The sequence below is a fragment of the Neoarius graeffei genome, chromosome 4, assembly GCF_027579695.1.
Source record: "Neoarius graeffei isolate fNeoGra1 chromosome 4, fNeoGra1.pri, whole genome shotgun sequence".
Lineage (NCBI taxonomy): Eukaryota > Metazoa > Chordata > Actinopteri > Siluriformes > Ariidae > Neoarius > Neoarius graeffei.
Genome location: NC_083572.1, coordinates 93,207,990 through 93,233,913, shown reverse-complemented (window position 1 = coordinate 93,233,913; position 25,924 = coordinate 93,207,990). Strand labels below are relative to the sequence as shown.

The following is a 25,924-nucleotide window of genomic DNA, read 5'->3' as shown; positions in this document are numbered from 1 at the left end:
CCCAGAATTTGTCGTTCATCAGTAAGTTAAAGTTTAGACTGTATATACTTTTATCAATCTGCTGTGATATGGGAAGAATTAAACACTTTTTTTTTTTTTTTAAATGTTCTTGAAACTTAATGAGCTTCAGGGTGGTAACCTCGGTAACCCTGCTTTAAGATGAACCGCATTCCGACACCTGCTGTATTCTATCCATCCTTGTATCCAACTGCACAGACCTTGGTGTGGTTTATTCTTTACACAAAAACACCTTAAGTTAAAATCTATGGCTTGACCTTTAGCTGTTACAAAACACGGACACCGGAGACTCCTTTCAAAAATGTGAAACGTCTTTGAGAAAACGTCACCGCATCAACAGTTACGCATGGTTTTATTTCTTTATATGGCCTGTGAAAGAACTGTTAAAGCTAGACGACCTTTCGATTTCGTAAAATCAGTGAAATTTAGTTCCCTCTGAAATTTGGTCATTGTGATTTTATAAGTTTTTCTGTAATATCTCACAAAATATCAGGCCATTGTGGCTGGGAAGTTATTTAATTTGAGGGGATTAAAGCAAATAATGTGCATGAAATTGCTCGCGTCTTTGCGCAGACAGGAAGTCCGTGTGTGTGCGTATGCGCGGGTTTACCTTTGACCGTGCACTAACAGTTCCATCATTCTGTCGATAAACGAGCCGCTGATCACACCGAGGTGCTCGCTGAGTGCCGATATTTATTAGTTTGGGCCTGCGTTTCCTTTCCTTCGTATATAACGCACCGTCTTTTTCTTCTCACTTTCCGTTACTGTAGTCGGTCTTTCACGTTTCATTTGCACACTCGCGCCCTCCATTTTTCTCTCCTGTTTTACATTTGTATTCCACAATACCTTGTGCGAACAGGGAAAGCCCACCACGTCATGCATGACCTAATTTCTTGTATTGGGTCATGGTGAAGCAGGAAAAAATAGCGGCGAGTTCAGGGCCACGTGGCTGTAAATTTATTTTGTGAGTTGTTCTATTAGAAAAACATAATAAAATTGGAAGTCTGCGACTCGAATTCAGTAGCTTTTGGTCCATGAAAGAAAAATAATTGGGTGTTGGGGAAAAGTCTTTTTATGACCTACACTTAAAATCTGAAAGGCAGTCTAGCTTTAAATATAGAATAATAGAACTAGAAGGGAGGGGTGGCACGGTGGTGTAGTGATTAGCGCTGTCGCCTCACAGCAAGAAGGTCTGGGTTCGAGCCCCGTGGCTGGCAAGGGCCTTTCTGTGCGGAGTTTGCATGTTCACCCCGTGTCCGCGTGGGTTTCCTCCGGGTGCTCCGGTTTCCCCCACAGTCCAAAGACCTGCAGGTTAGGTTAACTGGTGACTCTAAATTGACCGTAGGTGTGAATGTGAGTGTGAATGGGTGTCTGTGTCAGCCCTGTGATGACCTGGCGACTTGTCCAGGGTGTACCCCGCCTTTCGCCCGTAGTCAGCTGGGATAGGCTCCAGCTTGCCTGCGACCCTGTAGAACAGGATAAAGCGGCTAGAGATGATATGAGAACTAGAAGGGCACTCAGTAGAGTAGAGCGCATGCCTTTGTCAAGCCACATGTCAACATCAAAATCAAATCCTCGGCTCAAGTGACAATACTAAAGCTGTCCACCAAATTTCATCCAAACCCATTCACTGCTTTTTGAGTTACATTGGGAAAAGGCCCAAAAAAAAAAAAAAAAATCTGTTGGATCCATATACACATTTAGCTTTGGTGAGGCTGTGGCATAATGGTAAAAGAAGTCACTGGTTGGATTTCCTAGACCAGCAGGAATGGCTGAAGTGCCCTTGAGCAAGGCACTTAACCCCCAACTGGTCCCCGGGCTGCTCTCGGTATGTTGTACATCACTCTGGATAATGGCGTCTGCTAAATGCCTGTAATGTAATGGATTTGCATCAAAATCAAATCTTTCTTGGCTCAGCTTTCCTCAAAATTTCATCCAAATCCGTTCACTACCTTTTGAGTTACATTGAGGTGGCAAAAACAGTTTGCAGAAGTAACGGCACATAAATACAAACCTCCCAGCCAGCGCTGCTGTCAGCTGCTCTTGTAGGAAATAAATCAACACCTTTTGATGGATCAGAAGCTAGAACTCAAGAGAAAATGAACACGCATCTGTTCTGTCGTTGTAAGAGTGTGCCTTCGTTCTGCCAGCTATTTTCTTTAGTGCATTTCCTTTTATTCTTCTGAATTCCCCAGCAGGAAGGTTGTTAAAATGTTGTAGAGGTAGAAATGAGGCTGACGTGCAAGCAACATGCTGTCCTGAAGGAACTAGGTCAGTGTGTGTGTCCGTCCATCCCCTGGTGATTTTCTGAACAGCCCCAGCTGAAACCTGATCAGATGATGCATCATGCCCTGTCATGCAGAATGGCCGTCTTAAGGAAATAAAACCATGAAATCCTTTTAGTTAGAAATAATGAGGCACTTGAGGTATGCTCCAAATGAGGAAATGTGTTTAGTGGCACGTAAGCTGAATTGATTTTATTATCTATCATGCGGGTGTCTTTTTAATATTGGTTTGAAACAAGTTTCCTGTTTACGCGCACGCACACACCCTAGTCTATTTAATTTGCACTGGTGCAAATTGTTACCCTCACTTGAGCTATAATAATTATCCTAATGTTTTGAGGATGTCATTTCTCCCTCCGTTTTCAACCAATCAACAAATTTCACATGAAAAATACCTCCGGGCTGACTTATGTTGCCATGACTTTTGGTGCTGATCTGGGTCATTGATCTGGAATGATCCATGAAAAACGAGATTTTCAGTCACTTAACTGTGTGTGTGTGTGTGTGTGTGTGTGTGTGTGTGTGTGTGTGTGTGTGTGGTATAAATAAATATTGTTCAGGGTGCAACTAGGGCTGTGCAATATATCGAATATACTCAATATATCTCCGAAAATTCTGTGTGAGATGTGTAAAATTATATCGTAACTATCGAGTATCTTATGGTCATCTTCCAACTTGCGTTTGTTTCGTGTTTAAAACATTTCCCAGTGGTTTTCTCCCTGTCCCTCAGGCAGTAACGTGAGAGGCTGCTTAAGGGTAAAACAAACATCACACACTCGCCAACCAATCCCGGGTAACATCTCGGTGCTGAAAGGAACTTCCGGGAAGATTTTCTAGTTTCGATTGTGTTGCCAGATTGGGTGGGTTCCCACCCAATTGGGCGGTCTTAAGTGCGTTTTGGCGGGTTTTGAACATATTTTGGGCTGGAAAACGTCAGCAGTATCTGGCAACACTGCCGGTGGGAAGATTTCCTAGTTCCGGTTTACAGCGCTGACTCAGTTCGTGCAGTTGCTGGTGTTGCATAGGCTACTGTGTAAGCTCTGTCAATTTCAGCGACAAATTAAAAATGGAAGCAAACGAATTGGTTCCTAAAAGAACTAGTAAGGGGTCAGTCATCTGGCGCTTTTTTTTTTTTTGAATATTGCGAGGAGGACGTGGAACAGCAAATGCCAATTTGTAAAGTGCGCAAAAAACCTGTCATCACGAAAGGCAGCAGCACTCCAAGTGTGTTCCATCACCTGAAAACTCACCCGGTACAGTATGAAGCGTCTCTTAAACTCCAAACTACTTGTCCACGAGCTAAAACCCTCACACAAGCTAAACAAATGACCATAGCGGCCTCGCTCTCCAAAGCCACCCCATATGAGAAAACGAGTCAGAGATGGAGAGCTATAACGGATGCAATCACTAACTTCATTGCTGAAGACATGATCCCAATTAGCATAGTGGAAAAACCAGGCTTCCAAAAATTACTACACACTCGATCCCAAATATGAGTTGCCTGGTCGCAGACATTTTACGGAGAAGGCAATACCGGAATTATACACATCTGAGAGGCAGAGCCAGAAAACATTCAGTTCAAAAGTGTGCAAAGAGAGAAATTGTTTTGCAGATCTCTCTCTTCTCTCCCTCAATCTCTCTCTATTGTGAATGTTCCAGTGGTTTTCAGTAGTCAGGTTAATAGCTTGGAGATCTACCTTTTTTTTTTTTTTTTTTCCCCCATCTCATCTCCTCATTATCTCTAGCCGCTTTATCCTGTTCTACAGGGTCGCAGGCAAGCTGGAGCCTATCCCAGCTGACTACGGGCGAAAGGCGGGGTACACCCTGGACAAGTCGCCAGGTCATCACAGGGCTGACACATAGACACAGACAACCATTCACATTCACACCTACGGTCAATTTAGAGCCACCAGTTAACCTAACCTGCATGTCTTTGGACTGTGGGGGAAACCGGAGCACCTGGAGGAAACCCACGCGGACACGGGGAGAACATGCAAACTCCACACAGAAAGGCCCTCGCCGGCCACAGGGCTCGAACCCAGGACCTTCTTGCTGTGAGGCGACAGCGCTAACCACTACACCACCGTGCCACCCCCCTTTTTTTTAAAATAATTTAATGAAAGAGCACTTTTCTTATTTAGGCTAAATGTCTTTGTCAGTGTTGAGCTGCACTTTATTGGTTTGAGCTCTGAGCAGCTCTGTATTGTGTTGCCCCTTTGTTGCAATTTTCAAGATTGTTTTTGCAGTTTGTGCCACATCTTTGTTGAATAAAAATAGTCTTATTTCAGTTGTGATTAATCACGAACATGAAAATTTAAAATGTGTTGTTGAAAACCACCTGTAAAGTTAACCAAGAATGTTATTTAATCTGCAGGGATTGTAGTGAAAACAGTAAAGAGTAAAAGTTAGATTTCATGGGGTCCTTTAGAGGAGATTTCAATATATCGAGATGTATATCGTGAAATGGAGAAAATGTATCGGGATATTCACTTTTTTTTTTCCCCATATTGCACAGCCCTAGGTGCAACTTTTCTTCACCAAGCGTCATTCTCTCTTACTGTTCCAGATCTATAGGGTGCAGTATCCTGACGTCCTGGGTCGTAACCAGGGGTTTAGCCAGGATTGGGAAGGTTGGGAGTGTTTTTCTGAAAGTAGGGAGTGTAACTTTGGTTGTGGGGGCAAATTTTGAATTTTGTGCAATTTGGTGTCTTTTGGAGCTGCAATTAAAGGGATAGTATGGGATTTTTGACATGAATCTGTATGGCATCCCCATCAATAGTGTCATGCAAATACACTGACTTACCCCTGACAGCATCCTGTGAGTCCAGTTTTGGTCCAGACGAAAGTAGTCCGGCAAGTTTGTTGGGGTCACGAAAGTAAAACGTTTTTCGTCTCAAAACAGTATGTGTTCAAAAGAGTGATATATTTGCATCACAAAACCGTTGCCAAATAAAAAGTCAGACCTCGAAATCGCTTGGCACTATTTTCCTGCGCGCTGCCGGCTTCATCCAGCTGCGGCTCCAGCTTCAAGGATAAGCTGGAGCCGCATAAGTAGGAGTCCCGGCGGGTGGTTTGTATTCGATTCGTTTATATCCCAACCTTGTTAGTTGTCAGATTTATGTTCATGGACCCGGTAAGCTGGTAAATAATATTTATTATTATTTTTTTCTTTACCAAATTCTAACAGAAAATGAGAGCGCCCGAAAGGGAAAGCTGAGCAGGAGCCGCCTCAGGGCTGTAATGCAAATTGCTTTCCTCCTCAGTATACAAGTGCGCTTCCATGTCAGGGAAAAAGAAACTACCACTGCTGCCTATGTAGTGCCCTATTTATACAAATAGGAGTCATTCAGGATTCAGCCATGACACGGAGCAAAAACATGGCTGAATCCTGAATGACTCCTATTTGTATATACTCCTATTTCTACTTATGCGGCTCCAGCTTATCCTTGAAGCTGGAGCCGCAGCTGGATGAAGCCGGCAGCGCGCAGGAAAATGGTGCCAAGCAATTTCGAGGTCTGACTTTTTATTTTGGCAACGGTTTTGTGATGCAAATATATCACTCTTTTGAACACATACTGTTTTGAGACGAAAAACGTTTTACTTTCGTGACCCCAACAAACTTGCCGGACTACTTTCGTCTGGACCAAAACTGGACAAGAACTGGACTCACAGGATGCTGTCAGGGGTAAGTCAGTGTGTTTGCACGACACTATTGATGGGATGCCATACAGATTCATGTCAAAAATCCCGAACTATCCCTTTAAGCCTTAAAAAGAAATGAAAGAATTTAAGTGTGAATTGTTTTATGAGGCATTTAACACATTTTGTTGACTAATTTAATTTAAACTTTGTTATACCATTTAAGGTTCTTATTCATTAACCAGAACTTTACAAATCACTGTATCAATAAAATCTTTACAAATTCCTGCAGTAAAAGCCGAAACCTTAAATTATAACTTCTAGTGCACTTAAGACAAAAACAAAATACAGATCGCTGCAATCAAGCCCTATTACACAGAATACATCTTTTTACTATGTACAAAAAAAGAGCTTCAGCCAACTCTGATATTAGGAAATGTATACAACTGAAAAATAATAGGTATTTAACAAGTTTTGATTTTACAAAATGTACATAATGCAAATGGGGCGGCACAGTGGTGTAGTGGTTAGCGCTGTCGCCTCACAGCAAGAAGGTCCGGGTTTGAGCCCCGAGGCCAGCAAGGGCCTTTCTGTGTGGAGTTTGCATGTTCTCCCCGTGTCCGCGTGGGTTTCCTCCGGGTGCTCCGGTTTCCCCCACAGTCCAAAGACATGCAGGTTAGGTTAACTGGTGACTCTAAATTGACCGTAGGTGTGAATGTGAGCGTGAATGGTTGTCTGTGTCAGCCCTGTGATGACCTGGCCACTTGTCCAGGGTGTACCCCACCTTTCACCCGTAGTCAGCTGGGATAGGCTCCAGCTTGCCTGCGACCCTGTAGAACAGGATAAAGCGGCTAGAGATGATATGAGACATAATGCAAATGTATTACAAAATGTTAGGAATCCTTTTGATTCTGTTAAGTGCAATAAACAGGAATTAAAAATAAAAAATTGACAAAATACCCAACTTCATTACTTAAATCAGAGTACAGATCCCACTGGTCAAATGTTACTCTGACACAAGTGAAAGCTGTCCAGTCAAATTGGTACTTCAAGTACTGAAGTACTTGATTTTAAAAATACTTAAGTATTAAGTTTGTTTTCGGTCAACGCATTGTTGTATTATTGCCACAACGCTTACAAAACCTAATGTCTCTGAAGCAACCGACTGGATTTACAAAATGAACGCATGCTGTGCCATCATGGTGGTTTAACGTTAAGCTAGCTAGTCAGTGAAGCCCCACCTGACATGCGAGCAAACTCTTTTCAAACTCGAAATTATATTTGGTATCTAACGCTACTAGAAGAGACTTCTACATTGTTTATTTGGCAAGATTATGCTGAAGCGTATATTTCTGAAAGGACTTTAGATAAGTTAGCATTATTCATGTTAGCGTAACTCCATTTTTTTTTTACATGCTAACTAAGTGTCCAAGTTAACTAGCTGTGTGTTAACGTTAGCCGTGGACAAGGCTATGGCAACTTGGCAGGCAAATCCATGGAAAGTCATTTGACTAACCAGACTGCATAGCTATTGCAACGTTATTGCTAGCTCTAAAAACGGACAACTTCACTGTAAGCTTTCTCTTGGAATAAAATGTTTACATCCCTCAATATGCTTCTGCAGGTTGTGATGGTGAGGTTTTTGTAGGCTGTGATGTGGTTTGTTTTCAGCAAACATTTTAAACGAAACGACTCTTAATCCTTTCAGAAAACTAGAACCCATGTTTCAGGTATAGCCATGAGTGTGTGCATTCCCCAGAAGAACCGCCTCCTTCCATTCTGCCATCAACTGATCGTGTTCAAATAACACTGCTGAGAAGTCACTGAACTTGATTTTATCCAGTTTATGTATGTGACGTGACCCTAGTGATTACTGATCGGCTGTCTCCTGCCCCTTTTTCCACCAAAGCAGTTTCAGGGCTGGTTCGGGGCCAGTGCTTAGTTTGGAACTGGGTTTTCTGTTTCCACTGACAAAACTGGCTCTGGGGCCAGAAAAACCAGTTCCAGGCTAGCACCAACTCTGCTGGGCCAGAGGAAAGAACCGCTTACGTCAGCAGAGGGGCGGAGTTGTTAAGACCAACAACAATAACAAGACTGCGAAAGATCGCCATTTTTAAGCGACGAGAAGCAGCAGCTGTTCAAACGCGAAGTAATTTATTGTTGCTGCTGCTGCTTCTTCCATGTTTTTGCTTCGATATTTGCACCAAGGTTTATGCAAACGTAGCGACGTAACTGACGTATACAGCGATGTAATGACATGTCTTCCCTTAGCACCCCGAGCTATGGAAAAGCAAACTGGTTCTCAGCTGGCTCGCAAGTTGAACGAGTTGTGAACCAGCACCAGCACTGGCCCCGAACCAGCCCTGGAACTGATTTGGTGGAAAAGGGGTATCAGTGTCCCCTGCGGAAAAAAAAACAACAGCCACGTTTTAGAAGAGAAAAGAAAAAACAGCCGCTTCATAGTAACGAGGACCTTGATAGAAATGTAGTGGAGTGAGAAGTACGATATTTGTCTCAAATGTAGTGAAGTTAGTCATAAGTTTCCAAAAAAAAAAAACCCTCAAAGTACAGATACTCAGTGTACTTAAGTACAGTACTCAAGTAAATGTACTTCGTTACTGTCCGCCTCTGTAAATAAGAAGTTACAAATGAAAAACTTTCCTGTAGTTACTTGAAATGTAAATGCTGTAAACAATACAAAAATTCAATAATGGAAGGTTATGAAAGTACTAGTTAAGATAACTTAAGTCTTAGCGAATGAGAAGCCAATTGAAACCGAAAGAGTGAAGGTGATTATCATGCCGTTACCATGGGGACAGTCTTTTAGGACTGCGGAAGTAGGCTCTAAGTGCGCAGAGTCCAGTGTGACTGAGGAAGGGGACAAGTTTTATGTTTCATCTAATTTAGGTCATTTTAAAACTAATATATAATATTTCGCAGTGGGCACTTTTTTTTTTTGGACACAGTTAGCATATAAAAAACAGTTACGTTAACATGAATAACGTTAACTTATCTGAAGTCCTTTCAGAAATGTCTAGCATAATTTTGCCAAATAAACAATGTAGAAATCTTTCTTTTCTAGTCGCGTTAGCTACCCAATATGATGGAGTTTGAAAAGAGTTTGCTAGCATATCCAGTGGAGCTTCACTAACTAGCTAGCTTAACGTTAAACCACCATGACGGCACAGCATGCGTTCATTTTGTGAATTCACATTTCTGTCTTTGGCAACGGCATTAGGTATTATAAGCGTTGTGGCAATAATGCAACGATGCATTGACAAAATGTACTTTTAATACTTCAGTATTTTTAAAATCAAGTACTTCAGTACAAAGTTGACTGTACAACTTTCCCTTGTATTGGAGTAATGTTTGACCAGTGGGATCTGTACTTTGACTTAAGTAATGAAGTTGGGTACTTTGTCCACCTCTGATTAGATAGCTGCTACTTCTAGAAAATGACTTTCTGTTTCTGGCTTTTTTTTTTTTCCCTCTTCCTCTCCCCATGTTAGGTACATTATGACAAGCGGCAGAACGATGGAGTCCACTGAGAAGTTCTTTTGCAAACACCAGTACTTTGGCCTGAAGAAAGAGAACGTCATTTTCTTCAAGCAAGGCATGCTTCCTGCCATGGACTTCAGCGGCAAGGTCATACTCGAAGGCAAAGGCAAACTCTCCATGGCTCCAGGTGACGTTTCTGATAGCCACACTGTTCCTCTGAACAAAACTTGAGTATTTCCAGTGCCTTGCATATAAGTTTTGACCCCCGCACTCTCCTCAAATGCTGTATTCATCCAGCAAGGCATGCTTCCTGGTTCCTTGTTGTGAATCAGTGTGGAATTGAAGTGTGAAGAATTAATAGGGTGTTGTATGATTTTTGTTTTTAAGGGTGTTAAATATTTGTCTTGTGACACAAAGGTGAATTAGATTATTGAAATTGAACGCTTGCGCAAGGAAAAAAGCCTACGTTATGGATTTTGTCCTTCAAAGTGCTGCTTGTATCTCCCTAGGATTTTTTTTTTTTTTTTTTTTTTTAATAAATAAGGTAGGTAGTGATCTTGCATCTTTTGACTCCGTCATGTCGAGTATGTGAATTATTTCTGGATGATGTGATACCCGGAAGTCTTTATACACAGAACCTGCATGGTCTTGCTGTGCCTCATGCATCTACACTGAGTGCAGAATTATTAGGCAAGTGAGTATTTTGACCACAACATCCTTTTAATGCATGTTGTCCCACTCCAAGCTGTTTAGGCTTGAAAGCCTACTACCAATTAAGTATATCAGGTGCTGTGCATCTGTGTAATGAGAGGGGGTGTGGTCTAATGACATCAACACCCTATATCAGGTGTGCATAATTATTAGGCAACCTCCTTTTCCTCTGGCAAAATGGGTCAGAAGAGAGATCTGACAGACTTTGAAAAGTATAAAATTGTGAGATGTCTTGCAGACGGATGCAGCACTCTTGAAATTGCGAAGATGTTGAAACGTGATCACCGAACAATCAAGCGTTTCATTGCAAATAGTCAACAGGGTCGAAAGAAGCGTGTGGGGGGAAAAAAGGCGCAAAATAACTGCACATGATCTGCGGAAAATCAAGCGTGAAGCTAACAAGCAGCCATTAGCATCCAGTTCTGCCATATTCCAGAGTTGCAACATTCCTGGAGTGTCAGAGTACAAGGTGTGCAATACTGAGGGACATGGCCAAGGTAAGGAAGGCTGAAAAACGACCACCGCTGAGTAAGGCACACAAGATAAAACGTCAAGACTGGGCCAAGAAATATCTTAAGACTGATTTTTCTAAGGTGCTGTGGTCTGATGAGATGAGTGACTCTTGATGGGCCAGATGAATGGGCCTGTGGCTGGATCAGTAATGGGCACAGAGCTCCGCTCTGACTCAGACGCCAGCAAGGTGGAGGTGGAGTATTGCTATGGGCTGGTGTCATCAAAGACGAGCTTGTTGGACCTTTTCGAGTTGAGGATGGACTCAAACTCAACTCCCAGACCTACTGCCAGTTCCTGGAAGAAACCTTCAAGCAGTGGTATAGGAAAAAGTCAGCATCTTTCAAGAAGAACATGATTTTCATGCAGGATAACGCTCCATCTCATGCGTCCAAATACTCCACTGCATGGCTAGCCAGTAAAGGTCTGAAAGGTGAAAAAAATAATGACATGGCCCCCTTGTTCACCTGACCTAAACCCCATAGAGAACCTGTGGTCCATTATAAAACGTGAGGTCTACAAAGAGGGAAAACGGTACACCTCTCTGAACAGCGTCTGGGAGGCCGTGGTTGCTGCTGCACACAATGTTGGTCGTGAACAGATAAAGAAATTGACAGAATCTATGGATGGAAGGCTTTTGAGTGTCCTCATGAAGAAGGGTGGCTATATTGGTCACTGATTTTGTTTTGTGTTTGAATGTCAGATATGTTTATTTGCAAATCTGGAGTTGTCATATCGGTGTACCTGGTGAAAATAATTAAGTGAAATGGCTACACATTTGGTTTTTATTAAGTTGCCTAATAATTCTGCACAGTGAAAGTTACCTGAACACATACATATTCTCCTAAAATGGCCAAAACTAAAAACACCCCACTCTAACTTCCATACATATTCAGCTTTGATATTTGAGTCTTTTTGTTTGATTGAGAACATAGTAGTTCAATAATAAAACTAATCCTCAAAAATACAACTTGCCTAATAATTCTGCACTCCGTGTATGAGGAAGATGATGATCATTGTGTATATTTTTAGGGTTTGGGAGTTGTTTAGTTAATCCCACGAGAATGCAAACTATGACTCAGACACCTAAAATATGACTCTTAATGAATGCAAACTGGTTTAAAAGCAACAAGGTACAGTAGCTGTTTAGCTCCTTCAAATGGCAAGTAGAGATGTCCCGATCCAGGTTTTTGCACTTCCGATCCGATACCGATATTTTTTTTCACTTCCGATCCGATACCGATACTGGCCGATACGATACCGGCCTATCCGAGCATGTATTAAAGTTCAAAGTTATTTACCTTCCTTACCTAGTTGTCAGACTCATGTTGAAAAGGGTTTTAGTACTCTTGAGAACAGCTAGCCAGCTGAATTAGGTGAGTTTGAATAATACACAATGGTTGATAACAAGAAACTGACCTGTTTATTCAGGGATAAACACAAAATAGACAGCATTATAAATAAAAAAACAGAAATGGCATCAGTGGTCAGTAAAAAGTGCAAATAAGACTGTAAACTGTATCAAAAAAGCAAAGCACATAAACAACCTTATCTGTATCTATAATATAGTCTATTAACTCAGCATCAGTACTCTTCTCTTGAACAAGTGTAAACCAAGGCTTTAAAAATCAGTGCAAATAATACTGTAAACTATTTAAAAACAAAAATGCCTTCTACTCCCCAATCTGCTAGTGTTAGTTGTGTAGGACCTTTCTTTTTGTCTGCAGTTTTTTTAAGATACTCTTCGTGTTCTTTATGGTGGTATTTTGCTAAATGCTTTATTAAGTTGGTTGTATTAAAACTTCTTACAGCTTTACCACCACGCCTGACTTTATTGTGGCATATGTTGCACTCCACCTCTTCGTCTTTGTCGTCCTTTAGGGTAAAATGATCCCACACAGCTGACATCTTTACCGTGAAACTACTGCTAAATTTACATCGCCGTGATAATGTAGAAGATGCCACTGAGGTAAATTGTAAGACGCTAATGCTGGTGCTGAAGGTGTGCTGGAAAATGCGGACCGGATTTTGGGGAAACCAGAGCAAAAAACTGGAATGGATTATCTAAATCGGTGCGCTGGAAAACCCGGAGCGGAGTTTTTTTTAAAAATGGATCGGGAGTCTGGATCGGAATTTTTCCGCGCCTGCCGATCCGATCCCGATGCGCATTTTTTGCTGATATCGGCGGCCGATCCGATCCTAATATCGGATCGGGACAACCCTGATGGCAAGGTGTCAAACTGTAAATAATCACCCGAGGTTAAATGTTAAAAGGTAAATTTACTACCCTTGAGGGTGATTTGATTCTAGTCCTGTGTAACTAGAAGGATTACATTACATTGTATTGTTTTTAAGATATTTTGATTTGGTGTGTAGAAGACTGTACTAGGCACCAAGACGTCCAATAATGAGCATGTGTAATCTGTTTGGTTTATTCACATTTTGCAAAATAAGGGCAGGAAACGATCTATAACTGAGATTTTTGAGTTTGTGCTGTTTGTTTCTGATAGCCATGGTGAGCTCGTATCTCAAACAGGAGCCAAGTGAACCTGAAAATTGCCACACAGGCTCTTGCTTGTGAATTTAGCAAGTGTTGCTTCATCTTGTTTTTACTACATGGTGGATGACAAACCCCCCCCCCCCTTAATTCTCAACTTTGGTGGCACGGTGGTGTAGTGGTTAGCGCTGTCACCTCACAGCAAGAAGCTCCGGGTTCGAGCCCCGTGGCCGGCGAGGGCCTTTCCGTGCGGAGTTTGCATGTTCTCCCCGTGTCCAAGTGGGTTTCCTCTGGGTGATCCGGTTTCCCCCACAGTCCAAAGACATGCAGGTTAGGTTAACTGGTGACTCTAAATTGACCGTAGGTGTGAATGTGAGTGTGAATGGTTGTCTGTGTCTATGTGTCAGCCCTGTGATGACCTGGCGACTTGTCCAGGGTGTACTCCGCCTTTTGCCCGTAGTCAGCTGGGATAGGCTTCAGCTTGCCTGCGACCCAGTAGAAGGATAAAGCGGCTAGAGATAATGAGATGAGATGAATTCTCAACTCCTTGCCAAGTCCTTACAAGTAGAACTGGGTGTCTTCGAGCACAATGGACACTAAAGCCAACCAAAACCCACAAAGTAAACTCCTTTACACTGACAGATAATATCTGTACAAGACATGTTTAAGTGTTCACTTGTTCATATTTGTACCTGTATACTTTGTTTTTAAACAAATGTCCCTGGGCACCATCTGTCTGTCTGCGGTACAAATATCGCACTCAGAGTACAAATCATGATATCACGTACATGCTATTATGACTTACCGAGGCTGAGATCTAGTGGATACATCACATCACTTCTAAACCCTAAAGCTGCCCGAGTATCAAGTGTTCAGGTTTAAAAATGAGCCTGATGACTGATCATTTTATGTGACCATGCTTCTTCCCCCCTGAGAGAAGATCTTTCTAGATGGTGAGAATCCTGTTGCTATGGCAACAGGATTGTTTTACTAGTATCTGTGTGCCACTCTCTGAGCTCTATATAAAATCTGGAGAGCTCATGGGCATGTCCGAATGAAGCTAGCTGTCCGCCATCTTGCCACTCCCATCGCAGAACGGTCACTTAAGGCCAATTTATGCTGACAACCCAGTCCTTGCAGATGGCGTCTGCGTAGCCCCCCCCACCTCCACCGACGCTCTGCGCGCACCTCCCAAAAATTGTGACCACCGCAGAAGCATCGCAGACAAGAGGGCTCTGATTGGTCCACTCTACATCCGCTGTACACGCACTTCCGCTTCCCTACTTTCCCGGTTTTTGTTTTCACAACCGCCATTTTTAAAAACACGAGCAAAGATGGAGCAGCACGAAGAGCAGTTGATCGAGGAAGTACGTACATCTATACGACTCCAGTTCTAGTCATTATAAGTAACCGGAGGATAAACGCTCCACTAACCACACCCACCAACTACTCCTAGCGATTTCACGACTTCGCACCCCCTTGCGTTGTGGCGGTGAATAACATCGCGCATGCCTATTACTCCCCGCTCAACGATAAATTACAACTGTCTGCGAAAAGCTATCTGCGAAAGCCTTGTCGCAAGAGCATGCAGAGGCCCTTAGACTACTGGAAGCTACACAAAACTGGACAAGTTATTTATGTAGTTGGTGAGAGAACTTGAAGTCAAAATGCCTACGTGTGCAGCAGTGAAATGTACAAATCGTCAGGTTAAAGGTTGTGGACGGACATTTCACCTGTGCGTATTGATTATGTATAGAAGGAAGAAATATATGAAGGAGAGCGGTACCCTGTATAAGAAACTGAAATCTCTAAAAATAATTATAGTAGTAAGAGACCTTCAGGGAAAAAAATGATCCGAGACTGAACTGGAAAGGGGGGGGGATGGTGAAGGGGAGCGCTATAAAGAGATATGGGTCAAGTTGAGAAAGAAAGAGGAGGTAATGAAAGGGGGAGGGGTGGAAAAAGTCTGGAGATACTTTTCTTGGGGCAAATTTGATCAGATACCACGGTTTAACACACAAGCCAAAAATACACGCGATAGGAGTGGTAATATGGTAGCCCGTTGGCTTCACTCATCTCTACAGCGAGGAATAGGCTAGGAGCTCTCCAGGTTTTATATAGAGCTCTGTGTAAAAGCCACAGAATTTCTGATTCCAATTTTTAGAATTGGAAGCCTTTGTCACACACATTACAGCAGAGTGAAGTTCTTTCTTTGCATTTAACCCTGCTGAAGCAGTGAAGACTTGCTGAGAGAGTGAGTGCGCGTAGTGGTGCCTGGCGATTTGGGTTGTTGGTTGCGTTTAAAGAATTGGCAGCCTTTATTTGATGGCTCTGTGTAACAAAGGTAAATGGCGTTCTAGAGCAGAGGTGGACAAAATGCCCAACTTCAATACTTAAGTCAAAGTACAGATCCCACTGGTGAAATGTTACCCTGATACAAGTGAAAGTCGTCCAGTCAAATTTTTACTTGCTTTTAAAGATACTTCAGTGTTAAAAGTACATTTTTCTGTCAGTGCATTACCATTGTCAACTCTTACAAAACCTAATGCCTGTGAAGCAACCAACTGGATCTACTGATCTTGTAGAATAAACACCTGGTAGAATGTTACAAAATGAAACCCAACTGAAAGAGTGGGGTGTCCTTTTATAAATTGTATGACTCCTCCCCACCCCCACAAAGCGGCATGGTAGTGTTCTGACCCAGCTCTGGCAGTGTGCACACATGCATGTGTATGTTAATCAGGAAGACCATGGAATAGCTGTAAATGCAGCTTGCTCAGAAAATAAAAATGACAATCCAACCTGCTTAAAACCCAGATCCACACTTCGAGCTTAATAACTGCCCAACAGCAACACTGCTTTTAAGCAAAAAAAAAAAAAAAGACCATCTGACATCAAAACAAAAAATTCCAACAATTTGACTGACTTGTACAATACTGTCCATCTCACAGGTCTCACGCATGTGTTCATGCACATATGAATCTGCCTGTGGAATCATGGTGGTCTAACGTTAAGCTAGCTAGTCAGTGAAGCTCCACCTGACATGCTAGCAAATGCTTTTCAAACTCGAAATCATATTGGGTAGCTAACATTACTAGAAAAGAGATTTTCTACATGATTTATTTGGCAAGATTATGCTAAAACATTTCTGAAAGGTCTTCAGATAAGTTAACGTTATTCATGTTAGCGTAACTCCCGTTTTTACTTGCTAACTAACAGTGTCCAAGTTAACTAGCTATGTATTAATGTTTGCTGTGGACAAGGCTACGGCAACTTGGTGGGCAAATCCATAGAAAGTCATTTGACTAACCAGACTGCATAGCTATTGCAACGTTATCGCTAGCTCTAAAAGCACAGACAACTTCATTGCAAGCTTTCTCTTGGAATAAAATGTTTATATACCTCAATATGCTTCCGCAGGTTGGATGGAGTGTTTTTGTAGGCCGTGATGTGGTTTGCTTTCGGCAAACAAAGCACAGTTCAAACGAAACGAATCTGTTCCTTTCAGAAAACTAAAACATGGGTTCTAACTATAGAACCATGGGTGCGTGCATTCTCCAGAAGAACAGCCTCCTTCCATCCTGCCATCAACTGATCATGTTCAAATAATGCTGCTGAGATCACTGAACTTGATTTTATCCAGGCTATGGACGTGACATGACCCTAGTGATTACTGATCGGCTGTCTCAGTGTCACCTGCGAAAAAACCAACCACGTTTTAGAAAAGAAGAAAAAAATCCACTTTCAAAGCTGCTTCATAGTAACGAGGACCTTGATAGAAATGTAGTGGAGTGAAAAGTATGATATTTAGTTTTTCAAATGTAGTGAAGTTAGTCGTAAGTTTCCAAAAAAATTGCTCAAGTAAAGTACAGATATGGGCGGCATGGTGGTGTAGTGGTTAGCGCTGTCGCCTCACAGCAAGAAGGTCCTGGGTTCGAGCCCCGGGGCTGGTGAGGGCCTTTCTGTGTGGAGTTTGCATGTTCTCCCCGTGTCCACGTGGGTTTCCTCTGGGTACTCCGGTTTCCCCCACAGTCCAAAGACATGCAGGTTAGGTTAACTGGTGACTCTAAATTTGACCGTAGGTGTGAATGTGAGTGTGAATGGTTGTCTGTGTCTATGTGTCAGCCCTGTGATGACCTGGCGACTTGTCCAGGGTGTACCCCGCCTTTCACCCATAGTCAGCTGGGATAGGCTCCAGCTTGCCTGCGACCCTGTAGAAGGATAAAGCGGCTACAGATAATGAGATGAGAAGTACAGATATTCAAGTAAACGTACTTTGTTACTGTCCATCTCTGTTCTAGAGTACCATTAACATCACAGGTTTCAGTGCAAATTGTTGTGACCAGATAGCCAATTTTTAGCAATATCGTAACTCTTTTTTTTTTTTTTTTTTTTTTTTTTAAATTTAAACGTGCAGAGGGCACATCAGGGCAAACAGCATTTATTTTTGGGTTTTGTCTGATTTTAAGCTCCAGTTCTATGGGCCTCCCAAATTTAATGACAGCCAAGTGACTGACTTTCTAATTTCATTTTCTAAAAAAAAATTCACTTTATAAACCATTTGTCGTTTATGCAGACGGCAACGGAGGACTTTACAGAGCGCTGGGCGTGTACAAGATCGTGGAGGACATGGAGAAAAGAGGAATCGGCTACATCCACGTCTACTGCGTGGACAACATCCTGGTGAAGGTGGCCGATCCTGCTTTTGTAGGGTTTTGTGTGCATAAGGGAGCAGACTGCGGTGCCAAGGTGAGCGATGATCAGCCTTCAGGTCCTACAGGATCTCCTAGGTTGAACTATTAATAGCTGTAATATTTGTTAGTAGTAGGATTACAGACATGCTTTTGTTTAGTCACAATCAGTACATGTCGTGTTTGTTTAGTTTACTCTGACCTGAACTCTGTTGTCTAGCTGTTTATACACACACGCAGTTTTTCACCCTTTCAGTTGCCTTTAATTGGTTTGGCGAGCTCAGAGGGTGGAAAGGCGTGTGGAGATGCTTCAGATTTCCAGAGTCCTTAAAATAAAGCTGTACTGAAGATGAATCGAACATTGAAGTTGAACTGTAGTAACCTCTTGCAGGAGATTTTGGGGTTTGGGATTGGTACTGTGAGCGAGATTAAGAGAACTCTCTTTTTTGACTGAACTTTTGCGATGGTTTAATTGATTTAATGTTGTAAAGATAATTGCAAGTAACGATGTGCTCATTTCCTATTTTGACTTCATACCACACTTGTAATGTAAGCGTAATAGTATAACGAGACTGTCAGTGACTGCGTAGCTCCATTCTGGCCCCGTCTAGTCCAGAAGGAACGATCTAAAGTGGGCCACCTTGTGCAATAAATGTTGCAAGCTATATATAGAAGCGATATCCACTCTAGGAATACCGACCTATTTGCCAGAAAGAATCCAAAATGGCGAGGAATTGACGGAGAAGAGAGGGTTTTTTTTTTTGTACTGCTCACTCAAGGCTTAATTAGTCCATAACTTCATTAATAATTGCAATTAAACAAATCTGGGTAGAAGTTATATGCACACTAGATGCCCTGACCTTCATGAGAGGGAGAATCAAAATTGGTGAAGGTTTCAGGGAGAAGTAGTGATTTGTCTGGAAACTGCTCGTTAGGGATTGATTACTCCATATCTTCATTATTAATTACAATTATGCAAATTTGGGTAGAAGCTATATGCACCCCAGGCAGATCTACCTTCCTGCCAAAAAGAATAAAAATCAGTGAAGAATTGAGGGAGAGGAAGTGATTTTCGTGAAATGTGGACAATGCTGGACAACACATGCTGGCATAAGGTCATCACCTGTTGGCTGGATGACCTAATAATGCACGTGCACCGTGTGAAGATGATGATAACTTTCTTAAGATGAATGTACGATATGTAAAGCCTTGATCTTCAAAAACCGCAGAAGGCCATGTTGGGTTGCACTCCAGTCGGTAAAGAGTAGGAATCTGAGGCTACAGTGGGCCCAGGATCACCCTAATTAGACAGATCCGGATTAATAAAAGACCAGGTGATGGGTTTCCACCAGCTTCACTGAAACCTGTATCAAGTGTCTCCTCTGATTCCTGTTTTCGCCTGGCAGGAGAGTAGACTGATGCTGGGTTTGGCGTGAGCTGCTTTTCTGCCAGTGCTATAGTGGAGTCACTAAACCTCGGGTCTGAGTCCAGTCTCGAGTCCCCAGTGTTCAAGTCGTCATTAAAAAAAAAAAAATTTCAAGCGGAGTAGTCTGAGACCAAGACTCCGACTGCACCATTTGGCGGTGGCTGTTTCAGCGCCATTAACATGAGTTTGTTCCTAAACATGACGTATGAACAGGTGAATGTGCTTCTCTTTATCAGGGAGTGTGAAGTGTTCTGTCAGAGATGGTTGGGAGACGGCTGTAAGTGCAGAAGGTGTGTTTGTTAATACAAGTGAAGATGGTAAACAATCCAGAATGGCAGGCGAAATCGTAAAACGGTGAAACTGGCAATAGGTCGAGAGAGGCACAAACAGGCTATTGTAGACTCTGCAGAATCAAAGACGAGAAACAGGAAATCAGGGATCAGGAAACCAAACAAGGAAATAAGGCTCGGTAATGTATCGGCAACTCAATACTTTGCAAAGTAAGTGCGTTTTCAGGTTTTTTTTTTTTTAAATATAAACATAGGCGTGCTGACTGCACCTGCACAGGATTAAGGTACAGAGTTGTTTTACAGCACATGCAAGAGTCTATCTGATGCACACGGCAAGGTGTGCAGGTGCGACACTCTTGCACAAAATAGTAAAAAAAAATTTAAGGTAGATCTAAATCTTGGGCCAAATTATTATGGCATGTTACAAAAAAAAAAGAGAAAATCAGAGTCCTCGTCTCCAATTTACAAGTCCAAATGCAGTTAATGCACGAGTCCGAGTCTTCAGTGCTCAAGTCGAGTCGCGAGTCCTTAAAGGAGATGCACAGAACCTTTTTTTTTTTTTCAATAAATTTCTGAATGGATAGTATCTCCATCCTTGACTCTTGTTTGCTGCATAAATGGGAATTAAAAATGTGTATATTTGAGAGTTTAAAATCAACCACTTGGATTAGATTAGAACTTTGCAATTCCCAAAGGGATCAGTAAAGTTGGCATTCGAGCTGCCCTGCTGAGCCAGCCAGCCCTGAGTGCGTGACGTCACAGCGGTAACCGGTTTTAAGGCCGAGGCCTTTTACAGCTATAGACCAAAGTTGTATAAATAAAACTTTATGGTGAAAGTAAGAAATACCGTTACCGACTTGCTCAACTAAGACTGATTTGACTTCATGGATTGTGGGTTGACTCTCATTAAAGCAGGATGGGTGTTATAACTTGTGCAACATGCATGTACCGTATTTTCCGGACTATACGTCGCTCCGGAGTTTAAGTCGCATCAGCCAAAAAATGCATTATGAAGACGAAAAAAACATATACATCGCACCGGACTATAAGTCGCACTTTTTTGAAGGGTTATTCTATCCATAGAATCTGTGATTGTATCTGATAAGCGGCGCGTGGTTACTGCGCGACTGCATTGTTTATTTAATAAACGAACAGCTGAGCAGTGATAACGCGCCCTTTGTCCTGTAAGTAGCCTCGTCTGATTATTTTAAATATCTACTACTATCTTTAATACTATCACTATCGTTATTACTAATAGCCTTTATTATTATTATTATTATTATTATTATAACTAATATTAGTAGCCTATTACTGATGCATTAATCAGTTTGCTTTTAGAATATTTTTACCGGTAGGGCTTATTATCGCCCCATGGCTCTTTCATCTGTGTTATTAAAGCTGTAGTCATCATCGAGGAGTGTCATTCTTCATTTTTGTCGAATTTTATTTCATCAAATCAGAGGTCAAGTAGGCTATAGGTATATCATCTCCAAAGACAGGTACGGTAGTAAAAACACCCGTCTAGTGAAAAAAACAACAACCGCTTTTAAATCCCCTACTTAAATCCTTAAAATGAGTCATTTAACTCATGTCTTGTGTGATCTGATCTCCAATGGTGAAATAAACCGGTTGTGATGAGTACAGTCTGTTATTTTAGAAGATAAATGTAATATATAATTTAATATATAGACTAATAAAAATTAATATTTTATAATATAATACGACATATTACTGTCTGTAACTGTTTGTCACTAAAGCGTTTTCTAAGATCATAATGTCTGATATTATTATTATTATTATTATTATTATTTTACACACACAATAAGCGCATGTGCGTAAAGTTATAGTAAACCATCCCCCGCCTTTTTTTTTTTTTTTTGAGTCACCGGACCCACCCACCTCCTGCGTTCCGGGACCTCCCACTTCACAAATTAAGCACTGCCTAAAATCACTACATAACTTATTTAAATAACTATAGGCCTATCATTAATAATAAAACACAGGTCAATCAAGTTTATCAAGCTGGCGATTTCACTCCAAATCAGCAAATCCATTGAATTCCTCATCCTCGCTGTCGCTTCTGAACAACTCTGCCAACTCCAGCGGCAGATGAAGCGCCGTTTCCTCTTCTGCGTGGCTGTCGTCAGACTCAGCATCAGCTCCAGTTATTCCGCGGTGAAAAAAAAAAAAACATATATACGTCGCACCGGAGTATAAGTCGCATTGCCAGCCGAACCATGAAAAAAAGTGCGACTTGTAGTCCGAAAAATACGGTACATGCATGCATTTTCACTGATAATGTAAAAGGCTAATTAAACAATCAGACAAACTAAGACAATCTCATTCTGAAGCAAATTAAATAATCTTATACCACTAACTTAAACACGCAATACAAGTTACATGTATTAATCTAAATGCAAGTAAACAGCGAGAGTTTTTGCTTTATATCCAAACGAGAGTCGGAGCTTACCTGTCTGTTCTCGCTTCTTGAAGGCCGATCCTGTGGCCAGCTGTTTTTGAAACAATCTGACTTTCAGTTCTCCGTTCATTCGCTTCTTCCACGTAAGGGCGAGATACTGCTGCTGAGCCAAGCATATCCAGCGGAGAAATCGGACAGCTGGTCCACTCATTCTCCATACTGAGTACTCCGCCATTACTGCTCAGGCAATTACTAAAACCCGGGATGGGACGTCACCGGTTTTAGCAACAACTGTGGGGAGGTCACTGCTGAAACGATAGGTCATGCCTCGTTCCGTCCCGGGTCTTGGCGACAACCCTCGGCTCACACTCCGGGAGAACTGGTACAACTGAACTTTTTTCCTTGTAGTTTTCTTTTCCTTTAATTGTTGGTACTGCACCCTCTTTCAATACGGGCTTATAGCCAACACTCAACAGATCAGAGGTTTCGTACAAGTCTTCAGTGAAATGTGCAGAGCAGAGGAGAGACCACTTCGTAGGCGCCTAATGTGCCCGTGAACTTCTCGCAAAACGCGTCAATCTTTGCAGTTTGAACGTTCTTGGGCCATGAATGCAACGTAAATCCACCTTCTGTTGTGTTGCTGCTCTGGCCAGCAACACCTCTACGTGGCATGGCGATAAATTGGCTCAAAATGGAAATTTGAAGTTGCAGTCGGCTCTGTGTTTTAGTATATCGGTCTCGTCGCCATTTCTGATAGACTTCCTGCTGTGACGGCACAGATGTCAAGGTCATTCACTCAGACCGCTACCTATATAAGTCACTTTAATCGTAAAAATTACTAGATTAGATTTATTAACGCTTAAAACTATTCCTGTGCCATTCTTGAGGTCTCAAGGCATTTTATAAACAAAGTGAGGGCATGGTTCTGCATATCTCCTTTCAAATTAGGGCACAAGTCCTGGACTCGAGTACTAAAAGCCTGTTTTCTGCTCCCCGTGTTGTAGAGAGTGGTTATTTAAAGTTACCGTAGACTTCTTGTTGGTTCAAACCAGTCTGGCTGTTCTCCTATGACTTCTCATCAGCAAGGTGCTTCTGCCTGCAGAGCGACCACTTGCTAGTAAACTCTGCAGACTGTTGTGTGAATCCCAGGAGATCAACAGTTTCTGAAATACTCCTTCAAACCAGCCCATGTGTTCCCAAGAACCATTCCACAGACTAGGTTGCTACAGCTAGTTGTTTGGTGCTGAAGTTTTATTCCAGGTGTCCGATGTGATGTTGCAGGAGGACATTGCTAGTGTAGTTACAATGCTTTTTAGTATGAGAATTTAAACTACCTCAAGCAGGAGCTCAACCAGTTTCCAGCAGCGTTCAAAGTCTTATTAGAAGTACTTGAGATGTTTGGTGCAAATGTTCACCTCAAGGTTTCCGAAAGTAACTCGGCGATACAGCGGAGTTGCACTTCCAGAGACTCTGCTCAACTAGTTAGTGATGTACAAGATGATGAGCGCAACGGTGTTGGTGGTGGTAAGAGAATGAGAGTTAAACCCTTGGAAGCTGATCTGTATGAGGAGGTGGGAGATGAAGCAAGGGCTAAACCCCACTGGTATCACTATCGGAAAGGAGTCGAACAGCATTGTGGGTAATTTTGGACCTCACTGGAGAACTGTCGACACGATGTCTCTTGAAAAGGGATATTTTTAATCCCATGGCACAAACAGCCATGTGAGAAGTTATTCCACGAAACTGAGTCTGCTGTAAGTCGTGTATGATGAGATTGAGGGGAATAAAGGCTTTATTCTAACCACGTTCACTGGAAACGGAGCTTTTTTTTTTTTTTTTTTAAATGCACAAAATGTCCAAAATAGCGGCACGGTGGTGTAGTGGTTAGCGCTGTCGCCTCACAGCAAGAAGGTCTGGGTTCGAGCCCCGTGGCCGGCGAGGGCCTTTCTGTGCGGAGTTTGCATGTTCTCCCCGTGTCCGCGTGGGTTTCCTCCGGGTGCTCCGGTTTCCCCCACAGTCCAAAGACATGCAGATTAGGTTAACTGGTGACTCTAAATTGACCGTAGGTGTGAATGTGAGTGTGAATGGTTGTCTGTGTCTGTGTCAGCCCTGTGATGACCTGGCGACTTGTCCAGGGTGTACCCCGCCTTTCGCCCGTAGTCAGCTGGGATAGGCTCCAGCTTGCCAGCGACCCTGTAGAAGGATAAAGCGGCTAGAGGTAATGAGATGAGATGTCCAAAATAAATAATTTCCGCTTGGAATGTAAATAAAGCGTCAATGATTTAATAATTCTTAAAACACTTTTTTTTTTTTTTTGGTGGGGTTTGTTTTCGAGTAGGGTTTTTTTTTTTTTTTTTTTTTTTTTTAAATAAATATATTTCGTCCTCGGTTGGTTCAGCAACACACTCCACCATTTTTAGTTTTTCTCTACTCCCAGTATATGAGCTGATCTAGTAGTAGAGTAGCCAATCAGAGCACACGATTGCTCATATCCTGTGGATGGAATAATAAATGTTTTACGTTTGGATTCACTGGACTGGTGTTCTATTTAATACAATTTATTTGTATAACAGTGGGTATTGTCACAAAGCATCTTTACGCAAATCCAGACGTAATGTTTATTTAAATTTTAATTAAAATTCCTGCCTCATGCCCAGTGTTCCCAAGATTTGCTTCAGATCCACAACAGCCCCAACAAAGTGGTGGATGGATGGATAATGGAAAATTTTCCTCAGTTTGAAATGGTTTCTAGCCATTTATACAGTTACTCCAATCTGGCAACCTTGATTTCATAGAACCACCCTACCTTATTTTATTTCTTGTTTATGGAGTATTCTGAAAACGTTTACATCTAGTCCACCAATCCTAAATCGGTTCATTTGATCTGAAGATTTGTCAGCAGAAATATTAGTATAACAGCAGCCCTGAGAAGATTTAGTGACTTGTCCAGGGTGTACCCTGCCTCTCGCCTGTAGTCAGCTGGGATGAGCTCCAGCTTGCCCATGACCCTGTTCAGGATAAATGGTTATGGATAATGAATGGAATATTCTAATGGCATGACATGAAAGCGGGTAGTTGTCATTATTGGTTTGGTCCACCTTGGGCTCATCGGGCCTCAAGGCTTTCACCAGAGCTCCTGTTAGTCTACTGGGAATATTGCCCAGTGTTTCCATTTCCACATGGCCATGATGTAGGAGTTGGACTTTGAAGAAGCCTCGAGTAATCTACATCAAAAACATGCAAGTAATCACCGGCCTCAGAATAGGAGACGTATTGTCATGCAATGGACAGGGTTAACTGGAGGGAGAAGCAGCGTATTTGGGAGATTTGACCCACAAGCTCCCAACTAGGAAGGCAGGAAGGAAGGGATGACGTGAAATGGCAACCGTAATGTTTCCATTTACCAAGCGCCAAAAAAAAGACCCAAAGAAGCCTGCACTCCTTCTGAGCCTCACTAGATGGGGCACTTTCTTACTAAATGAAGTATTTCTGAAGGTCAAGATGATTTTGTAGTTGTGTAATTTCTAGGGTTCCTCTGTATTTTTGACTGTTAGTCTCATCTACTTCCTCTGCAAGGTCACTTTGTACGTCCCTTCAGTCTAAGTTTAGCAGGCAGTATGAATGGAAGATGGTTTCTTGAAAGCAAATGCCTTCATGACTACCTTAATCCTGTCACGGTTTTAACACTTAAAAAAAAAAATACTGGGTATGTAGTGACGCTTCTGTTCGCTAAATGGAGAGCGAGCTTTATTTTTAGGACACGGAAATGGTCTACCAGGAAAGGACACGTTTTTCACCACACAACTCAAGATTAGCCCATGATGAGACCACCCCCATCCGTTTTGCTGATTGGATGTGGACCCAGCAACAAATTCTCACCAAGTGGTGAATATCTGCTGGTCAAAACATCTGGAAAGGAACACCTGGTTCCTTGCTTTCA

At 42.2% G+C, this 25,924-nt stretch overlaps 1 protein-coding gene across 4 annotated transcripts in view; it reads left to right on the top strand.

Annotated features, from left to right (window-relative positions):
- Positions 1 to 25,924, top strand: part of uap1 (UDP-N-acetylglucosamine pyrophosphorylase 1) — a 42,289-nt gene that overhangs the window by 4,629 nt on the left and 11,736 nt on the right. For all 4 annotated transcript variants that reach the window (XM_060920030.1, XM_060920029.1, XM_060920028.1 and 1 more), the window contains exons 4-5: positions 9,452 to 9,627; positions 17,735 to 17,907. In XM_060920030.1, coding sequence (XP_060776013.1) covers positions 9,452 to 9,627; positions 17,735 to 17,907 — 349 coding nt within the window. The remainder of the gene's footprint in view (positions 1 to 9,451; positions 9,628 to 17,734; positions 17,908 to 25,924) is intronic.